Below are 16600 nucleotides of genomic sequence, written 5' to 3' on the forward strand. Positions count from 1 at the left end.
TTCATGCAGCCTCTGCCGGGCGCCAGCCAGCCCCGGGAGGTGGCCTCTGCACATTTCCAGAGCACCTGCTAAGTGTCTATTTAATGTTTTGTTTTGTTTTGTTTTTGTTTCTCAAAAAAGAGCGGAGAGCCGGAGATATGATTTTTATTAATTTTTTTTTTTTTTTTACTATTTATAGCTTCAGACAGGGCCCTTTTTCCCCTTATTTCCCTCCCCCATTTTTTAATACTTCATACTCTCCTGCTCATGACCTTGGCCCTTTCTGAAGCTGCTTCCTCTAAGAAGTCACTTTTGTGGAAACACAGTTTCCTAGCAGATCCCAAAATGCAAGGTAGGGGATGATGGGATATTTTTGTCTTTTCTCTTGTAATATATTATTTTTCTTCCTCAGTTCTAGAGAAATAGATGAAATATATTTTTTCAGGAAGCGGTGTGGGGTTTCCCGTTTGACGCGGGCCGGGTGGCTGAGTGAGTGACGTTCTGTGTGGCTGAGTGGGTTTGGCCTCTTCGTCTTGCCTGTACCCCCGGCGCCTTCTCCTGACGGGCCTGGAGGCGCCTCTGCCCCGGGTTCGCCCTTCTTTCTAGCCTTTGCCTGGAGCCCATCAGGCTCCTCGGGGGCTTTCTCAGATGGGAGGGAGAGTCGGAGGATCGCACTGCCCTGTCTGCCACCACTGACCGCGTGTGGGTGTTCAGTCCATTAGAAGGACGTGAAGTTCAAGTTCATTCCTCAGTCACACTAACCACGTTCAAGTGCTCGGTGACCACGGGGGCTGAACAGCGCTGTCCCGAGCTTGCAGGGAGAGGCCGTCCCCACCGAGAGGACAGCACTGCCGGAGGTCCAGGCCCTGTCCTGCGCTGCTGGAGGGACCTTTGTCTCCCTGGGCGAAGGGGGGACGGGAGAGGCCCGATCTGGCCAAGCTCTGAGCTGTTATCTGTGCCCCTCCGTCCCCCAAAAGGAGGGATGGTGGCTGGGTCTGGCCAGACCTCACCTTCTCCTGACCCCACTTGCTGGGGTGGGGGGGAGTCCCCCCTGCTTCCCGCACCCTTTACCACCACAACGCCAGGTCCCAGCTGGCTGGGTCCTCTCCCCCTCCACTCCCCTCCCCTCCCCCCAGCCCTTCCCTGCAGCTACTTTGGGAGTGAGCACCTTTTCTGTAGCCTCCTCACACTGTTGTCTGTTACTGATTTTTTGATAAAAAGATAATAAAACCTGTACTTTCTAGATCTCCTGCCTCTGTCATCCTCAGGTTCCTAACAGGTCATCTTTTCTGCGCTCTGTATTCCTGGATCTCAGTGGATCACTACCCCGGCCACAGAGCCCTTTGGAGTGTCAGACCCCGGAGGCAGAGACGTGGGGAGCCAGGGCACTTGGAGGGAGGGAGAAGGCCAGGCGGCACCCGAGGGCATGTCCTGCTTGCCCTAGTGTTTTGTTTAGGCAGCACCGTGTCTAAAACACATACACAAATCCTTAGATTTGGTGCCAGCTGGAGAAATGAAGATGTTCCCCATAAACTCCAGCTCTCCCACTTCTTGGGAAAAATTCAAGATTTGGCAGCTCTAGGGCTGCATGAGAACTGCAGGGGGTTGTTGACCAGCAGGAATCCTTCCAGAAACGGGCTCTGCCTTCTCTCTTGGCATCTGCCTGACCTCTGCTTGCACTGTACTTGGCAGACTCAGACCAACAGCACTGGCCCCCTCTTGAGCATCATAAAAGGGTTGGGAGGTGGGTAAATCCTTGCTTCCAAGGAAATCTGCCCTTAGCTTGTCTGTGCAGAGGGAAACCTAATTGCAGGGACTTGGACTCCAGTTGTTCTCCCCTGGTGCCACATCGCCCCGTGCTTTGCTGGGGGTCATGGGGTGGGTGCGAAGGGAGGATGCAAAGAGGGTCCAGTTCCAAAGAGGAACTGATGGTAGCAGCAAAAATTATAGAGATGGGATTCGAAGCCAGGCCATGTGGATCTGGAGTCTGCTCATAACCACACTGCCGGTTGTGACACTGGGGGCTGCTCAGGCCCCACACCTATGAAGCTGTCCGCAGCCACTGCAGCAGGATTTGATCCCCGGCCAGGGAGGTGACCTATACGGCGCAGCAGACCTCTCCTGGTTCACCCGCTGCTTCCTTCAGCAGTGTATTTCAGTAGATCCAGTTGTTCTGCTCCCCACTCTGTCTCTGGTGACTCCTCTCACCCTCCCACACCTCTGGCCTGCACCCCAGCTCTTGTATGCATAAATAAATCTTTAAAGAAAAACAAAAATGAAAAAATATGTCTGCCAGACTGCAGTCACCTGAGAGCTTGGCTGTGCTGGGGTTTCACATCTAAGGTGGTCTGCCAAGTTGGTGGGCCTATTGGCAAGAAGTCTCAGCTCCTCACCTTGGGGACGCCCCACAGAACTGATGGGGTATCCTCGGGACACATTGGCTTTCCAAGAGAGGCAGGTGGAAGTGACCATCCTGTCATGGCCGAGACCCGGAAGAAACTCACAAGGTCATTGCTGTTGGTTGGGAGAGTCTCCACTGCCTTGAAGGCGGTTATCCTAGCCCCCCTGCTGGGTTGCTCTGGGGTTAACTTATCTGGTGAGCTGACTGGGTGGAACTGGCTGTGATAACGTATCTGAGAATTGGGAAAGGGAAGCAAAGTATGAGTTTTGGACAATATTGGGCCATTTTCTTTCAAGGATCCATTAATCTTCTGTGGCAGCAGAAACACTCCCACATGGCATATTTCCTTCATGGTGCTTCATGGTGCTTAGGTTTCCCCACCCCATAATTTGCTGTGTGTTTTGGAGGGTGGAATAGACAGAATTCCAAGACGGCACCCAAGAATCCAGAACCCTGGTGCGTTGTACAACCTATTCTCTCCCTTTGAGTAAAAACAATGTGGATGCCATTGCCATGATTGAGATCCATTAGGTAGCACAGGTGAAGGGATCATAAACATGTCACTAAGGTCCTGAATTGCAGTTGACCTTTGATTAACACCGGTTCACCTCTATGTGGATTTTCTTATAAATAGACAACATAAAGTTACAGTACTACTACAAACAGTCCAGTCCTGTCAATATATTTTCTCTTCCTTATGATTCTCTTAATGACATTTTCTTTTCTCCAGCTTATTTTATTGTAAGAACACAGTATCATACATTTAGCATACACAATTGTGTTCACTGAGTATGTTTCTGGGGAAGTTTTCAGTCAATAGAGGGGCTGTTAGTAGTGACATTTCTTGGGGGTCAAAAGTTATTCTCAGATATTTGACTACGTGGGGGTGGGGTCGGCATTCCTAACCCCTGCGTTGTTGAAGAGTAGTGGATTTTAGAGTTCACAAAAATGTTATTTTGGTTGGGTCAGGTTTAATCAATTGAAAGACCTATAAAGAAGATGTGGAACCTTCCTGATAAGGAGGGAGCTCTCCTGTTGACCTCTATGAAACAAGTTGCTGTGAGGTCTGCAATTGGCAAATTGCAATGAACTTTGACAACAATCCAGGGAGCTAGGGAATAGGATCCTGTGCCTCAGAGAGCAGCCCTGGCACCTCGACTCTCATCTTGGGTGCCCCTGAGCAGAAGACCCAGCTAAGCCCTGCTTGGACTCCTGGACCATGAAATCCGCAGAACAATAAATGTGTATTTTTTTTTTTTTAAATAGAGGCATGTTTTATTTATTTATTTATTTATTTATTTATTTATTTATTTATTTATGTTTTTGTTTTGTTTATACATGCACTGGGTACAGTCAGAAGCACGGGAGGGCGAGAGAATTCACCAGAGCCAGAGCGGGGAGCAGAGCAGGCAGAAGGACCGAAGTACACTGCTGAGGGGAGCAGCGGGCGGCAGGAGAGGTCTGCGCGCCATGTGGGACCCTCCTCTGGTGGCTGGGGAGCAGCCGGGGATCGAACCGGCGCCTCCGAGGCCACGGGCAGCTTCGCAGCCCAGCGCTCAACCGCTGTGCCACCAGGGAGGCCCCTAAATGTGTATTGTTTTAATCTGGCACATTTGGGGTAAGTTGTTACACAACACAGAAAACCAATACAGGAAGGTCACTTACCTCCTCTGAACCATCAACTCCCCTATCTATTAAATGGAGAGTACAGTATTGGAGCACATCCAAAAGAGCTTCTAGAAAAACTAGTGAGGGCTGTTAACCCACAGAAAGCGGTTACCTGGACCAGGCCTTGTCCAAAGTGCTTTACACCTATTAGTTCTTTTATTCCTCCTCCCATCTTATGAAACAAATACTGATGTCCCTATTTACAGAAGAGGAAACTGAGGCCCGGAGAAGTTAAGGGACTTGAAGTGGCCAGCGCCCCTGGCTAGTACACATCATTTGGATTCCAAGATGGCTGAAAAGCCGTCATGAGCTGTGCGTGCCTTCATTTTAAGGCGACCTCTCCGATAATATGTAAAAGTAATGGGTACGAGGAGACGTAAATGCATGTGCGTGCACACAGTATGTCCTCATTTACTGCTGACAACAAATTCTTGGAAACTACAACTAAGTGAACGGTCGCAGGGTGGGGGTGGGGGGTAAACTCACTCAGATTATCTTCAGGGAAGCAGGTCCTTCCTCACACATTCACTGGGGTTGCTTTTTTCATCAATGTTGCGGTGAAATGCCATTTTAGAGGTTATTCAGGGATCTGTGGCAGAGCGGGGCAAACCCAGCCAAGCCCCAGTACCCCTCCCCTGGTGAGCCTGAGCCAGGTGGGAAAGGACGATGTTTCGAGCCAGATGAAGACTTGGGGGTGAGCCTGGCAGAGCGGACCTCTCTTCAATGGCCTGTAACCAGGGCGAGTCCACAAAGAACTAGGTCACGAGGCTCTGCCTGCCCCAGAGCGTCGCCTGCCTCTCACCCCTCCCTCAGGCTTCCCCCATGTGGCTGGCTGATAACTGGAGGTGTTCACCACTTCACCCCATTATTGTGCCACTGCTTCCTCCCCACCTCTGTCCCTTGGGGACTGGAACAGAGCCAGGCCTGACTAGGGGACCTTTTTTGATGAGTGTGGTCAGGACAGACACCTGCAAAGCTTGCTAGATATTGTCTTGTGGGCTTTGTGCCCCTTTCAAACCACTTCCTCTCTCCCAGGCCATCGTCACGGTGCCCTCAGTGATCCATACCCTCCCCGGGGAGTGTGGTGTCTGAAAATGGGCCCACACTGCGGTCTTGTAAGTTTCTTTTTGAGGAAGCCCAAGTTAAAAGGAACAGAAGTTGTGCCCCTCAAAATAAAAGAAACAGAAGAGAGAAATTCAAAGGTAAGGGCATAAACCAGAAGGCTCACTTGTTCACAGTAGGGCCTCAGCAGCATGAGAGCCAGTAAGTAGGGAGAGTGTGGGGCAGAGATTTTGACCTTGATCTTCCTATGCGAGAAGCTCAGAGCCCTGGAGTTTAGGATTCAAGACACATGAGCTCATGCACATGAGCTTCATGGGCTTCTCCCTGGACCTTATTTCCCCAACTGTAAAACGAGGAGGAAATATGGACAAGAGCAATGATCCCCAACCCGTGTGTGTGGTGGTGGGAAGGGGAGGGCCGGGGTCTTGATCCTGAGAGCATGAAAAACTGAAGACAATCCTTGTGGATCTTCATTTCTCTTAACTAGAGATAAAGGAACATGGGGTTCCTGAGCGGGGAACAGTGCCACCTGCTGGCATCACTTTGCACTTGCAGAATAGCTCTGCCAACACAACACAATTTGGTATTTATTGAGGCCCCATTCAAGACCTTGCAATGCACCCTCTGGGACAAGCAGTGATGAGCTCCTTCCCACACATGGAGTTCACAATCTAGAGGGGAAACCTGACATGCACATGATCCCAGGTGGGGCCGTGACAGGGGTTCTGTGGAACACAGGTGGAAAGCCTGGGGGGTTCCATGGCGTGGAGTGGCTCAGGCCCACCAGGCTCCAGGCCTAGACGCTCCCCTGCTTGTTGCAGGCTCTGCTCTCACTGGTTTCAAGTTCTTAACAGGTTTTTTTTTTTTTAATATTTATTTATACAAGCACTGGGTACACGGGAGGGTGAGAGAACTCACCAGAGCCAGAGCAGGGAGCAGAGCAGGCAGAAGGACCGAAGCACACTGCTGAGGGGAGCAGCGGGTGGCAGGAGAGGCCTGCACGCCATGTGGGACCCTCGACCGGCGGCCGGGGATTGAACCGGAGCTGCAGAGGCTGCGGGCAGCTGTACAACCCAGCACTCAACCGCTGTGCCACCGGGGAGGCCCGTTCTTAACAGTTTTTAAAAACATTTTTGTTTCACACTGGGACCCACAAATTGGAAAAAGTGACATCTGAGCAGGAAGAAGCCTATGCCGGTGCAAAGGAAGAAGCAAAGCCCCCCACAGTGCAATGGGGGGGAGGGGATCTACTAGGAGCTGCAAAGCGGGTTAGATGGATTCAGGCTGGGGGCTGGGAGGACCTGCAGGGACAGTCCAGTGAGGGCTGATGGCATGCACCCCTCCCTCTTGTCCCTGTGCCTCAGAAGTCAGGCCAGCTGGGACTCTGAGGTCGCAGACTTCAGGGGATATGCAAGTTGGTCCATGGGCTCTAGGGCGCCCTGAGGAGAGCGCAGAGGAAGCCAGAGCCGCGTGGCTGGGCCTGGTTCCAAGGCCTGCTGTGGTTCTTGGCTTCCAGGGTTCCTGCCTTGTGGAGTTGGCAGAGCAAGTCCTTGAGGGCAGCACCTGAACCCCAACTTCCCATGTGGTGCTCTATGAACCCCATAGCTTCCCGCTTCAACATCATCAGGGACAGTGAGCTCACAGTCCCCAGGCAGGCGCTCCCATTGGGGACAACTGTTGCCTGCCTTCCTCAGCCAAGATTCCCTCTTGGGGATGTGGGTGGCTTTGAACAACTTCCTCCCTCCCTATCAGAGTGGGTTTCAGCCTGCAGATGGCTGATGACGGAACTCAGCCAAGACTTCTAGAATGTAAAGAGCAAACCTCATTTCCTCCCCTGGGGAAATGTCAACTGCTTCTTTCTCTTGGGGCTTTCCATGTTTCAGAAGGTGGGGTGATTTCTGCAGAAACAAGCCCTTCCTCAGATTTCTATAAAGGGCCCAGTGTGGGGGGTGCAGGGCCTGAGCCCATATTCCAGCCCAGACCTCCCCACTGAGCACCATCAGGAGGGGCACTACCTGATACAGGTAGCCGGGACCCCTGCCTGGTATTCTGCTTCCCTGCGGCAAACAGCAGCTGAGGGTGGGCAGGCTAAGGGGGCAGAACTACGACGTGGCATGTCCCTCCTTGGGGACATGGGTCACACAGAACACACTCCTCTTGCACAGAGATCTGTGATAGTGGGAGGAATCCCTGCCCTCAGGCCTGCATCCCTCTGGGCCCATGAGGGAAGTGCCTGGGTGAGTAGAGATGGCCAGATCTGACCCCCAGGCACCTGCCCAGCCACCAACGCTGTGGGCCAGGGAGCAAGCTCAGGCAAGGCTGGAGCCATAGGGAGTGTATGCAGGGGCAGGGCTGGTGCTCCAGGGTGGAACCCAGGTCTCCAGGCAGGACCCCCATGCTTCAGGAGGGGACCCAAGTGGGAGCCAGCACTCCAGGGGGGACTTGATACTCAGGTCAGACAAGTCCAGGGCCGGAAGGCCTTGCCACATAAGCTGAACCCCACACTTGGGGTGTGAAGCTCCTCTTGGAGACACAGCTGAGGGCTCGTGGGGCTGTTTGTGAGACAGGGAGGTGCCGAGAGAGAGACTGAGGGACAGGCACACACGAATAGATGTCCACAGAGTTCTTGAGAGGAAAGAGCTTGGTTTAGAGTGAAACAGAGTCGCCCTCCTGAGGGATCCGCGCACCCCTCTCAGGTGGTGTCTTCCTGGATGGAGAAGTGGCCGCGAGCGAGCCACCTGCCAGGTTTCCATGGCAACAGCTTTCGGCCGCTCAGGTTAGCCCTTCTCCTCCCAGCGGAGGGGCAGAGCAGGGCCTGGGGCCGGCGTGGGCCTGGGCGTGGGGCTGGGGCCGCGGGGGAGCCGGGGCGCAGAGCTCCGGCGCGCGGCGTCCAGGGCGCGCCTAGGTCTGGATGAAGAGGTGGAAGTTGGTGCGCGTGAACTCGTGGTGGATGCTCTCCAGGAGCGCGTCGGCGCTGGCGGCCGGCTCGGGGGCGCCCGGGGGGCCGGGCCGCGCGCTGTACTCGGGGGTGTAGGTGAAGGAAAAGGCGCTGGGGTAGAAGAGCCCGTCGGCGCGCACGAGGCTCACCGGCACTGTGATGGGTGCGCGCAGCCAGCGCCAGTCGCTGCTGAAGGCGGCCACGTCGGGCACCACGCACACCAAGGAGCGCGGGCTTCTGGGGTGAGGGAGGGCACGGGTCGTCGGGGTCGGGGGAGGGCTGCGGTGACACCAGTTAGGGCTGACGCTGCGCACCCTCCCTCTGGCCCCGGGGCTCGCCTCACCCCCGCCCCATACCTGTACATGGTTTCGGCCTCCACGTCCCCGAACCACACCTTGAGCCCCGCGTGGAAGTTCTCGCCCTGGAGCTCCAGCGTGGCCACGTCGCCTCCGCCGCTCAGCTAGGGGAGGGGGGACCCCACGGTGTTGGGCAAAGGGTCTCCATGAGCCTGCTGCTCTCCCTCACTGGCACCTCCACCCCCAGGGCAGGCAGGGTCGACGCCCAGCAGCGCCCCCCAACGCCCAGTTCACCTCGAGGGTGCTGATGAGGGGTACCGGGGTGACCGGCTCGCGGGTGCACGCCAGGCTGGTGCTGAAGGAGAATTCCACGGACTCAGTGCCGATGATGGTCCAGCAAGAGCTGTCGTTGAGCAGCGCCCGGTTAGCTTCCTTGGGGCAGGCAGAGGCCTGGGAGGACACCAGAGGGCATCTAAGCAGGAGTTTGGGGAGCCCCGGAATGCCTGGGCTTCCCCATCTAGTTTCCTGTCCTAAGTGTCCCTGTGAACCCGGACGAGACCCTACAGTTCTCTGCGTCAATGAAGTTCCCTGCACTCACTAGTGTCTAACATTCCAGAATTCTATTTTTAAACACTGCACAATGTTACACCCTAAAATTTTACAGTTTACAATTTGGAAGGGACTATTGCTCAACAGCACTGCTGTTTCCTGCATGTTATGATTTTATCTCAATCTTCTTGGAGAATATTCCCAGAGCATACTCTTACTTGATGATGTTAATAACATTTCCCACGTTCCATGCTTCTGTCTTAACAGTCTGTGCTTTTATTGTAATAGTCTGTTCAATGATACACAATACTTTATTTACATCCCACAGCCTAATAGATACCCTCAGGGACCCTCCCAGGCCCCCTCCCAAGGAAGCTAACGGGGTGCTGTTACAGCTCAACGGTCTATGACTAGGACTCGGGGCAGCAGGATTGCTCAGTAACATTCCCGCTGCTGTTTCTACCTTCTGTGAAGCTGCCCTGCCCGTCTATGACCTAATGGCCCGTGGAGGCGGCGCTGCTCAGCGGGGAGCAGCGGGGATGGCCATGGTCTGGCTTTCTTGGATGCTTTGCTTCTCACCTGGAACTGCACCACCTTCTCCGTAGCCAGACATAAGTACGTGCCGCCCCCTCCTGGAGGATCCCCGGGAAACTGGAAGGCACACTTGTGCAGCTGGGAGATGGGCTCGTCCACGTCGAGGAGCGCGCACTGTTTGGCCACTTTCCTGATGATCTACCGGAGAAGGGCGCCAGGCAGGGCCTGGAAGGTGCCTGGGTGCGCAGAGGCCACCCTTCCTGCCAGTTTCTGCTTCTCCAAGAGCCATGGGGGTATTGCCCCCCACTCCAGGGACCCTTTCCTCCCTCCAGGCCCAGAAACCACTGCATGTCCCCAGGGAGAACGGGTGTCCTGCCTTGGGCCCTCACCCCAGCCCCCCCCCACCCGTGTGAGTCACACCTTTGGCGTGGCTCTGGGGAACCCTGCAGTGTGCCCCTCTTCCCATACCATCGGAGGTAGCGTGATGCCTGTGACGGTGCAGACCAGCTGCACCAGGGAGCCATAGCGGACGTAGCCCTCCCGAGGCGGGAAGTCCCCCTGGGAACAGTGTTCATCAGCTGAGGGAGGGGAGGGGAAGCAAAGAGATTTTCAGGGTGTCAAGTTTCCACTCCAAATCCTGCCCTCTTGCCTTGGCTCCACTTCTCATCACACTTGGGTCCTGTGGGCCCAGCTGGCTGCAGGGAGGGAGCTAAGGCAGAAGGTTCTCATCCCAGAGAACCACCTCACAGACTTGTGCCCCCACGGGAGTTAGGACAAGGCCATCAGTCACTGACTGGCCTCTGGGGCTCTGTTTCTGAGCCTCAGCTCCTTGGGGTGATGTCCCCTTCCTTGAGGAGTCACAGTGAGGCTCAATACACCCCTGTGTGCGTGAGAGAGAGAGAAGCGCTCAGCCCTGGCCCGTGGGGCTCATTACCCAGGTGCAGCGTGAAGGCAGCCCACTGTCTTGCGCTGGCCACGAAGGCTCCATCCTCCACCGAGAGGTAGCGGGTGGAGACTGTCTGGGAGCGCAGGCGGTTGAAGAGGGACACCTTGGAGCCCGAGGAGATGCACACTGCGAGGGGAGGGGCGGTCAGCGCCTGAGACTGTCCCTGCAACTGCCCAACTGTCCAGCCTCTGCCCCCAGGTGCCCATCGGCGTGGACACATTGAGCACTCCTGCTCCACAGCCATTTACTCCTCTCGCTCCCCGCCTAGTGAGGACAGAGGCAGCGTTTTTACTGTTATTCAGGATTTTTCTTTTCTTTTTTCTATATTCTCAAAACCCCTAGTCACTTGGACCCCAGGGCAGTACTTATCTCAGCCACGTGTCTCTCCCCTACTAGCAGACAGCTGCTCTGGAACAGAACGGACACTTCTCTTTATTTAAGGGGGTCCCGGCACCTAGCACCGAGCCCAGGAATGCAGCAGGCACTCAGCAAGTACTTTTAGGGCCTCCCTGGTAGCACAAGGGGTTAAGACACAACCTATGAAGCTCACAGCAGCACAAGTTCGGGTAGCCAGGGAGCTACCCACATGGCGCAGCAGACCTCTCCTGTCTCGCCCGCTGCTCCCCTCAGCAGTGTATTTCAGTCAGTCTGCCTGTTCTGTTCCCCACTCTGTCTCTGGTGAATTTGCTCACCCTCCACACCTCTGGCCTGTACCCCAGTTCTTGTATGCATAAATAAATAAATCTTTAAAAAATAAGTACTTTTAATTGAATTTCCTCTGCCCTTTTGTATTCACTGGCAGTCTGTCTTTAGTCCTGCATCCGCAGGAGGTTTTTGTCTGGTGTGGTCCTCAGCTTTCTCCAGGTCTGGTCTCTACCCCTCTCCCCGCTACTTGGCGGTCTCTAACTCGTCACGGTCCCCAGGCAAGGCCCACCCACTCACCCAGACGCCGCCCGCTCTAGGCTCGGCCCCCGGGTCTCCAGCCTGACCCCCCCGGGTCTCCAGCCTGACCCCACGCCTGCAGCCCCGGCCTCGCCCGCATCCCCGTCCCAGGCTCCCGTATGACACCTCCCCTCCCAGCCTGCGGCCCGGCCGGCTCACGGTCGGTGTTTTTCAGCGACTGCTTCTTTTGCGAGGGCTTGGAGATGACCTTGATGAGGCGGCTGTGGAACGTGCCCAGCTCGCGGCCCCCGCGCAGCACCAGGCGCAGCACCAGCCTGAAGTGCTTCCTCTTGTCCGCGTCCGAGATGTACAGGGTCTTGGCGCAGCCGAACTCCTGCGGGGTTGGGGGGATGCGGTCGTCTCATCCCAGCCCCCCGCCGCCGCCGGCGAAGCGCCCTCCCTGCTACAAGACGTCCGCCCCATCGGGTTGACATGCACGAGTCAAGCCCTGGGGCGCACCCTCCAGGCGGAACCCCGGCGCCCCGGCTTCTGCAGGAGGGTCAATGAGTTCTCCTGTGCTGGGAAGAGGCCAGGATGGACGCAGCTCCCGCGTGCGCTCACCCTGGAGTCCGGCTGCTCTTCGAAATTCAGCTTCTGCGTCTCGGCGGCGCTGCCGGACGCGCCGTCCAGTCCCATGTAGCCGCACACGGTGGGCCCCGCCTCGCCGGGCTGGTGCGCTGGGGAGGGGCGCGCGGGCTCTGGAGCGCTGGGTGCCGGCAAGTCTCGATCTCGCCGCCAGATGGCGCGCGAGACCGCGTCGACAGCGCCGAGGCCCCAAGCTCTGCTGCGCGGACCCCCCACCCTGCAGAGGGAGGCGCCCCAGGGCCCGGGAGTCCGCCCTCACCTTGACCCTGCGCTGGCTTCACCCTCCAGCCGGGACCTGCGAGGTAGACACAGGGCGGGGGGCAGAAGAACCTGCGGAGACATGAGCACAGCCTTATCCACGAAGGGGCGCTGGGCTGTCCTGTCCCTGCGCAAAGGCGGCGCAGATCCAACAAGACGGTCCAGTCTCGCTTTTCCGGCCGCTCCTCCAGATCGTTTCGTGACTGTGAACCCCATCCACCCCCAGACCTTCTTCCACTCCCCTCATTCAGTCCTTCAGCAAGCTCTGTCCACGCCTTCACACATATCCACACCCCTGGCTTCTGGCCACCCCCACGCCGCCCCCAGCGACGGCAGTTTTCTCTCGGCCCCGGCCTCGCCTTCCCCTGGTCTGTTTCCAGCCGCCTCCGGCGTGCTCGCACAGCAGTCACGGTGCTCTGTGTGTATGTTTTTAAAGCATGTTACTCATCTTCTTAAAACTCCCATGGTTTAAATTCAGAGTCCTCACATGACCTGGCCAGCGCGCACCTCTCCAGCTTCATTTCCTCCAACCTCCCGCCTTCTCTAATCCCAGCCACTCCCACTTCACTGGACCTCAAGCCGGCCAAGTTGGTACAGCCTCAAGGTCTTGGCATTTTCTGTTCCTTCTCCCTGGAACCTGCTTTGCCCAGATGTTCTCATGCCTGGCTCCGTCTTCACATTCAAGTCTCAGCTCAGATGTTTCCTCCTTCAAAGGCCTTTCCTGCACCTTGACCTTTCTAGCGAGAGTCTGGGTTCTCTTTCCCTGCTGGCTTTCATCACATCTGGAAATAGGGCCTCCCTGGTGGCACAGGGGTTAAAGACACTGCACTACCAAGCTATCGCCAGGCACTGTAGCAGGAGTTCGATCCCTGGCAGGCCTGGGAGCAACCCACATGGCGCAGCAGACCTCTCCTGTCTCCCGGCTGCTCCCCTCAGCAGTGTTTCAGTCAGTCTGCCTGTTCTGTTCCCCACTCTGTCTCTGGTGAATCCTCTCACCCCCCACACCTTTGGTCTACACCCCAGTTCTTGTATGCATAAATAAGTAAATAAAACTTTTTTAAAAATCTGGAAATATATCCTTTGCTGACTTTGGGTACTTTGCTAGCTCAGTGGCGTGCCCAGTGCCCAGACACAATCACCCAGCGAGTTGCTGAAGGCTAGAGTGAAGAACTGGGCCAGCGGGAGGACAAGTAGGGGTTGTGGCTTCTCAGGGAGGTGCTGTAGAGAGGACAGTGGGGCCATGGGGCTGAGGGCAAAGCTCAGGTAGATCAGCAGGTAGCTGAACTGAGTCCTCCCCAGGTTCTAAAAGACACAAGAGGGAAGCGGGTATAGGGACTGGGCCAGGCCACCGAGGCACCTACCGCTTCTCATTTCCATAGGATTTCTGGGCCACTTTGGCATGGAGGATGCGCACGGTCTGTTCGCACTGCAGCTGCAGGCACCTGCGCACACCTTCCCTCAGGGCAGAGGTGCCCTCCGGGGATGACCTGGAGGGAGGGCAGGCCGGGGCAGGGCAGGAGCAGAAGGCGGGAGGTGAGGGGAGACTGAAGCATGAAGGTTGAATGAAATGAATGGGAGGCATGTTCTGCCTCCTGTGGGGACCGGCTGTGACGCCAAGGGAGAGGACTCTGGTGCCAGTTGCGAGAAAAACATTTGGTCTGTGTGGTGCTGTGAGCCCGCAGGAGCCCACCGGGACCACGCACGTGCCACTATGGGGGTCTGCCTGGTCAGTGAGCGTTAGCCAGAGCCTCCAGCCTCACAGAGGCTGCACTCCTGCAGGTCTTGGGGGGAGGCAGGGTATGTGAGGGTGCTTGGCTTCCCTGCAGCCTAGAAGAATCTGCCCCAGGGGAGTCTTGAGGCCAGGGGAAAAAGACCAGGGGTTTTGCAAATGCCTGGAAACATGGAAGGGCCGGGCCAACTGGGTCCCCAGGATGCTGGAGGATCCCTTGAGCCTGACGGGGGTCCTCGCCACCTCCCTGTCCTGATTCCCTCAGAAGAGGCCCTTTGCTGTCCCAGACAGATGTCCTTTCCTCGAGCCCAGGGCTCCGCCGCCCAGTGGGTGGTCGGAGGGCGCCCAGGAGCCAGTGCGCTCAGCCAGAGAGCTTCGCTGGGTGAGGGTGGGCGGGCCTAAGACCCCAGCAGGGCAGAGAACTGGCAAAGGACTGAAAGTGGAGACTGGAGGGAACCCCGGCGGGGCCGGCGGCTGCCCTGGGGCTGTCCTCCTGGCAGGACCTGAGTCGGGATCAAGCCTCCCTCCAGGAGGGCGCCGCGGAGGCAGGAGCCCGGGCCGCCCCTCGCCAGCGGGGCCAGGCCGCCGGCGGCCGCTCCGCCCCTTGGGGCGCTCCTCGGGGCAGTGCTCGGCGGCTTCCAGACATTCCGCGCGCCGCGAGGGCAGCCGCCGTCTCCCGCCCCGCAGCTCGCCGCGGCGGCCGCTCCGAGGGGGCGCGGACTGGGGGGCGCCGCGCTCGCCCCGCCCACCCCCATGGGAGGGGAGGGTCCCCCCTGCTAGTGGGAGGGGTCGCAGCCCGCGCTCCCCCTTCGCGCTCGCCTGCCCCGGGTTAAATGCGGCCGCCGCCTCCGCTCGCCCCAGCCGCCTGGCAGTGCCCGCCTCGGGCACGCTGCCCGCCCGTTACCTGGTCCAGCTGCCCGCGAGGCTCCGCCCGTCCGCTCCGCTCAGCGGCCGCGCCTCCAAATTGTCCGGTAGGCTCAGGTGAGTCAGAGGGCCTGGGGGCGCGGAGGGGTCTGCGGCGAGGGGTGGGGGGCGCGAGGCAGACGAGGCTAGGTATTTAACACCTGGCAGCACGACTCTGGCCCCCCATCCGGCAGTCCCCACTTCTGTGGGGTCCAAATTGAACCCCAACTAACAAGGTCACGGAAATGGGGGCCTTCCCCCTAATCTTTTCCCTCCAGGCACGCCCCAAAAATGTCATTCTGAAGCCAATTCTTGAGGAATTATTCAACCCTGCCCATCTTTGAGCGCCTGCATTCCCCACTCTAAGGGCATTTCCAAGCCAGGATGAGCCCCTCGGGGAGCCCGGGGCTCCAGGGTCCTGCCCCCCCATGGCTGTGTGACCCCGGGCCAGACACTGCCCTCTCTGGACCTTCTTCCTTCCTCTGTGGAATGAGGGGGTTGGAAAGGAAATTTGAAGCAGCAGCAACTTTGACTTTCGAGGATTCCTGGGGTGCAGGTGGGGCGCCAGGTGAGATGCTGGCTCAGGCCAAACACAGGACAAGGGGGGCATTCATCAAGCCTTGGGGGCTCAGAGGCTTCGCAAAGACTCTTTGTGTCTTTCCTCGCCTTCTCCCCGAGTGCTGGCCTCGCGGGGCACACTAGAGAGGCGTTCATTGCTCGCCCTCCACCTCCAGCAGCAGCTGGCACATCTGGTTGAGTCACCCTCCCGTGACGGGCCCTGGCAGAGGCGGTTCTGTTCCTCTACCGGGCCTGCAGGGAGGAGGCAGAAAGGAGCCTGGACCCGAGGCCGCCCGGAGTGAGCCGCAGCCCCCGGCCCGGCCCGCCGCGCTCAGAAAGGGCCTATTCACGGCCCGGGGGCGGGGCTGCGGCTGGGTTAGGGGCGGCGGCGGGGGGGGGGGGGGGGGGGGGCCTTGGCCAAGAAAGAGCGACAGAAAATCGGTGAAGGCAGCTTCAGCTCGGGGCGCGGGGGCGGAGGAGGGAGCAGAGGGAAGGAAGAGAAGAAAAGGGATTTACTGACTCCGGGGCGCCAGGCCCAGCCGCCCAGAAGCGAGAAGGGAAGCCGGGGTCCCTTGCCGCGAGGAGGGCCTGCGTCTGGGCCTTCACGTTCCCATCTGTACAGCGGGGATCCTCTGTCGTTGTCAAGGGGCGTCGCCACGGGTGGCGCGGGGTGGGCGCTTACCTGCTGCCCCCACAGAGTCCATGGCCCCGCGCGCTCACTGCCCTTCGGGGAGCGCGTGCACCGCCGTCCCCAGAGGCCTGCGCACCCTGCTTGGGGGCCCCGCGCGGGATATATCCTGCCCGAGCCTTATCTCCAAGGCCCCGGCGCTCCTGGCCCTGTTTGCTCAGGGCTGGGGCACCTGCTGGGCCGGCGCGGCCTTCCCACGGCGCCTCGCCGCAGCCGGGCCGGGAGGGCGCCCCTGGCGGCCGTGGGGGAGAGCAGCGCCCCGCCCGGAGTTCAAGGGCGCGCGGGGGTGGGGTGGGGGGGTGGGGTTGGGGGGTGCTTCCAACCCCCCCCTACACCTAAACCCTGAAAAAAGGGTGCGGCTAGCGGTTGGGGGGCATGTCTGAATGTGTGTGTGTGTGAAGGACCCCCACACTCAGGGGGCCGAGGTGGGGGGTGGCTTCCATCTGCTGCGGTTGTCCTTGCTGGAGAAGGGGCCGCTGAACACTCGGTGGGGGGGTGTCCCCTGAAACCCCAAGGAAGTAGGGTTGGTTCCTGGAGCGGCCACTTTTTGGCCGCAGGGCTTTG

The 16600-nt window shown here is 58.1% G+C and overlaps 1 protein-coding gene across 1 annotated transcript; it reads right to left on the bottom strand.

Annotated features, from left to right (window-relative positions):
• Positions 1 to 8011: 8011 nt before the first annotated feature.
• Positions 8012 to 16052, bottom strand: RBPJL (recombination signal binding protein for immunoglobulin kappa J region like; the record flags this gene model as incomplete). Its single annotated transcript, XM_084247646.1, has 12 exons — positions 8012 to 8285; positions 8405 to 8508; positions 8639 to 8794; positions 9473 to 9625; positions 9896 to 10005; positions 10362 to 10499; positions 11475 to 11649; positions 11877 to 11992; positions 12160 to 12230; positions 13520 to 13645; positions 14792 to 14900; positions 16031 to 16052. The coding sequence occupies 12 exons, from the start codon at positions 16050 to 16052 to the stop codon at positions 8012 to 8014; spliced, it is 1554 nt and encodes a 517-aa protein (XP_084103772.1).
• Positions 16053 to 16600: the final 548 nt, after the last annotated feature.

The sequence above is a fragment of the Talpa europaea genome (genome assembly GCF_964194135.1).
Source record: "Talpa europaea genome assembly, chromosome: 11".
Classification (NCBI taxonomy): domain Eukaryota; kingdom Metazoa; phylum Chordata; class Mammalia; order Eulipotyphla; family Talpidae; genus Talpa; species Talpa europaea.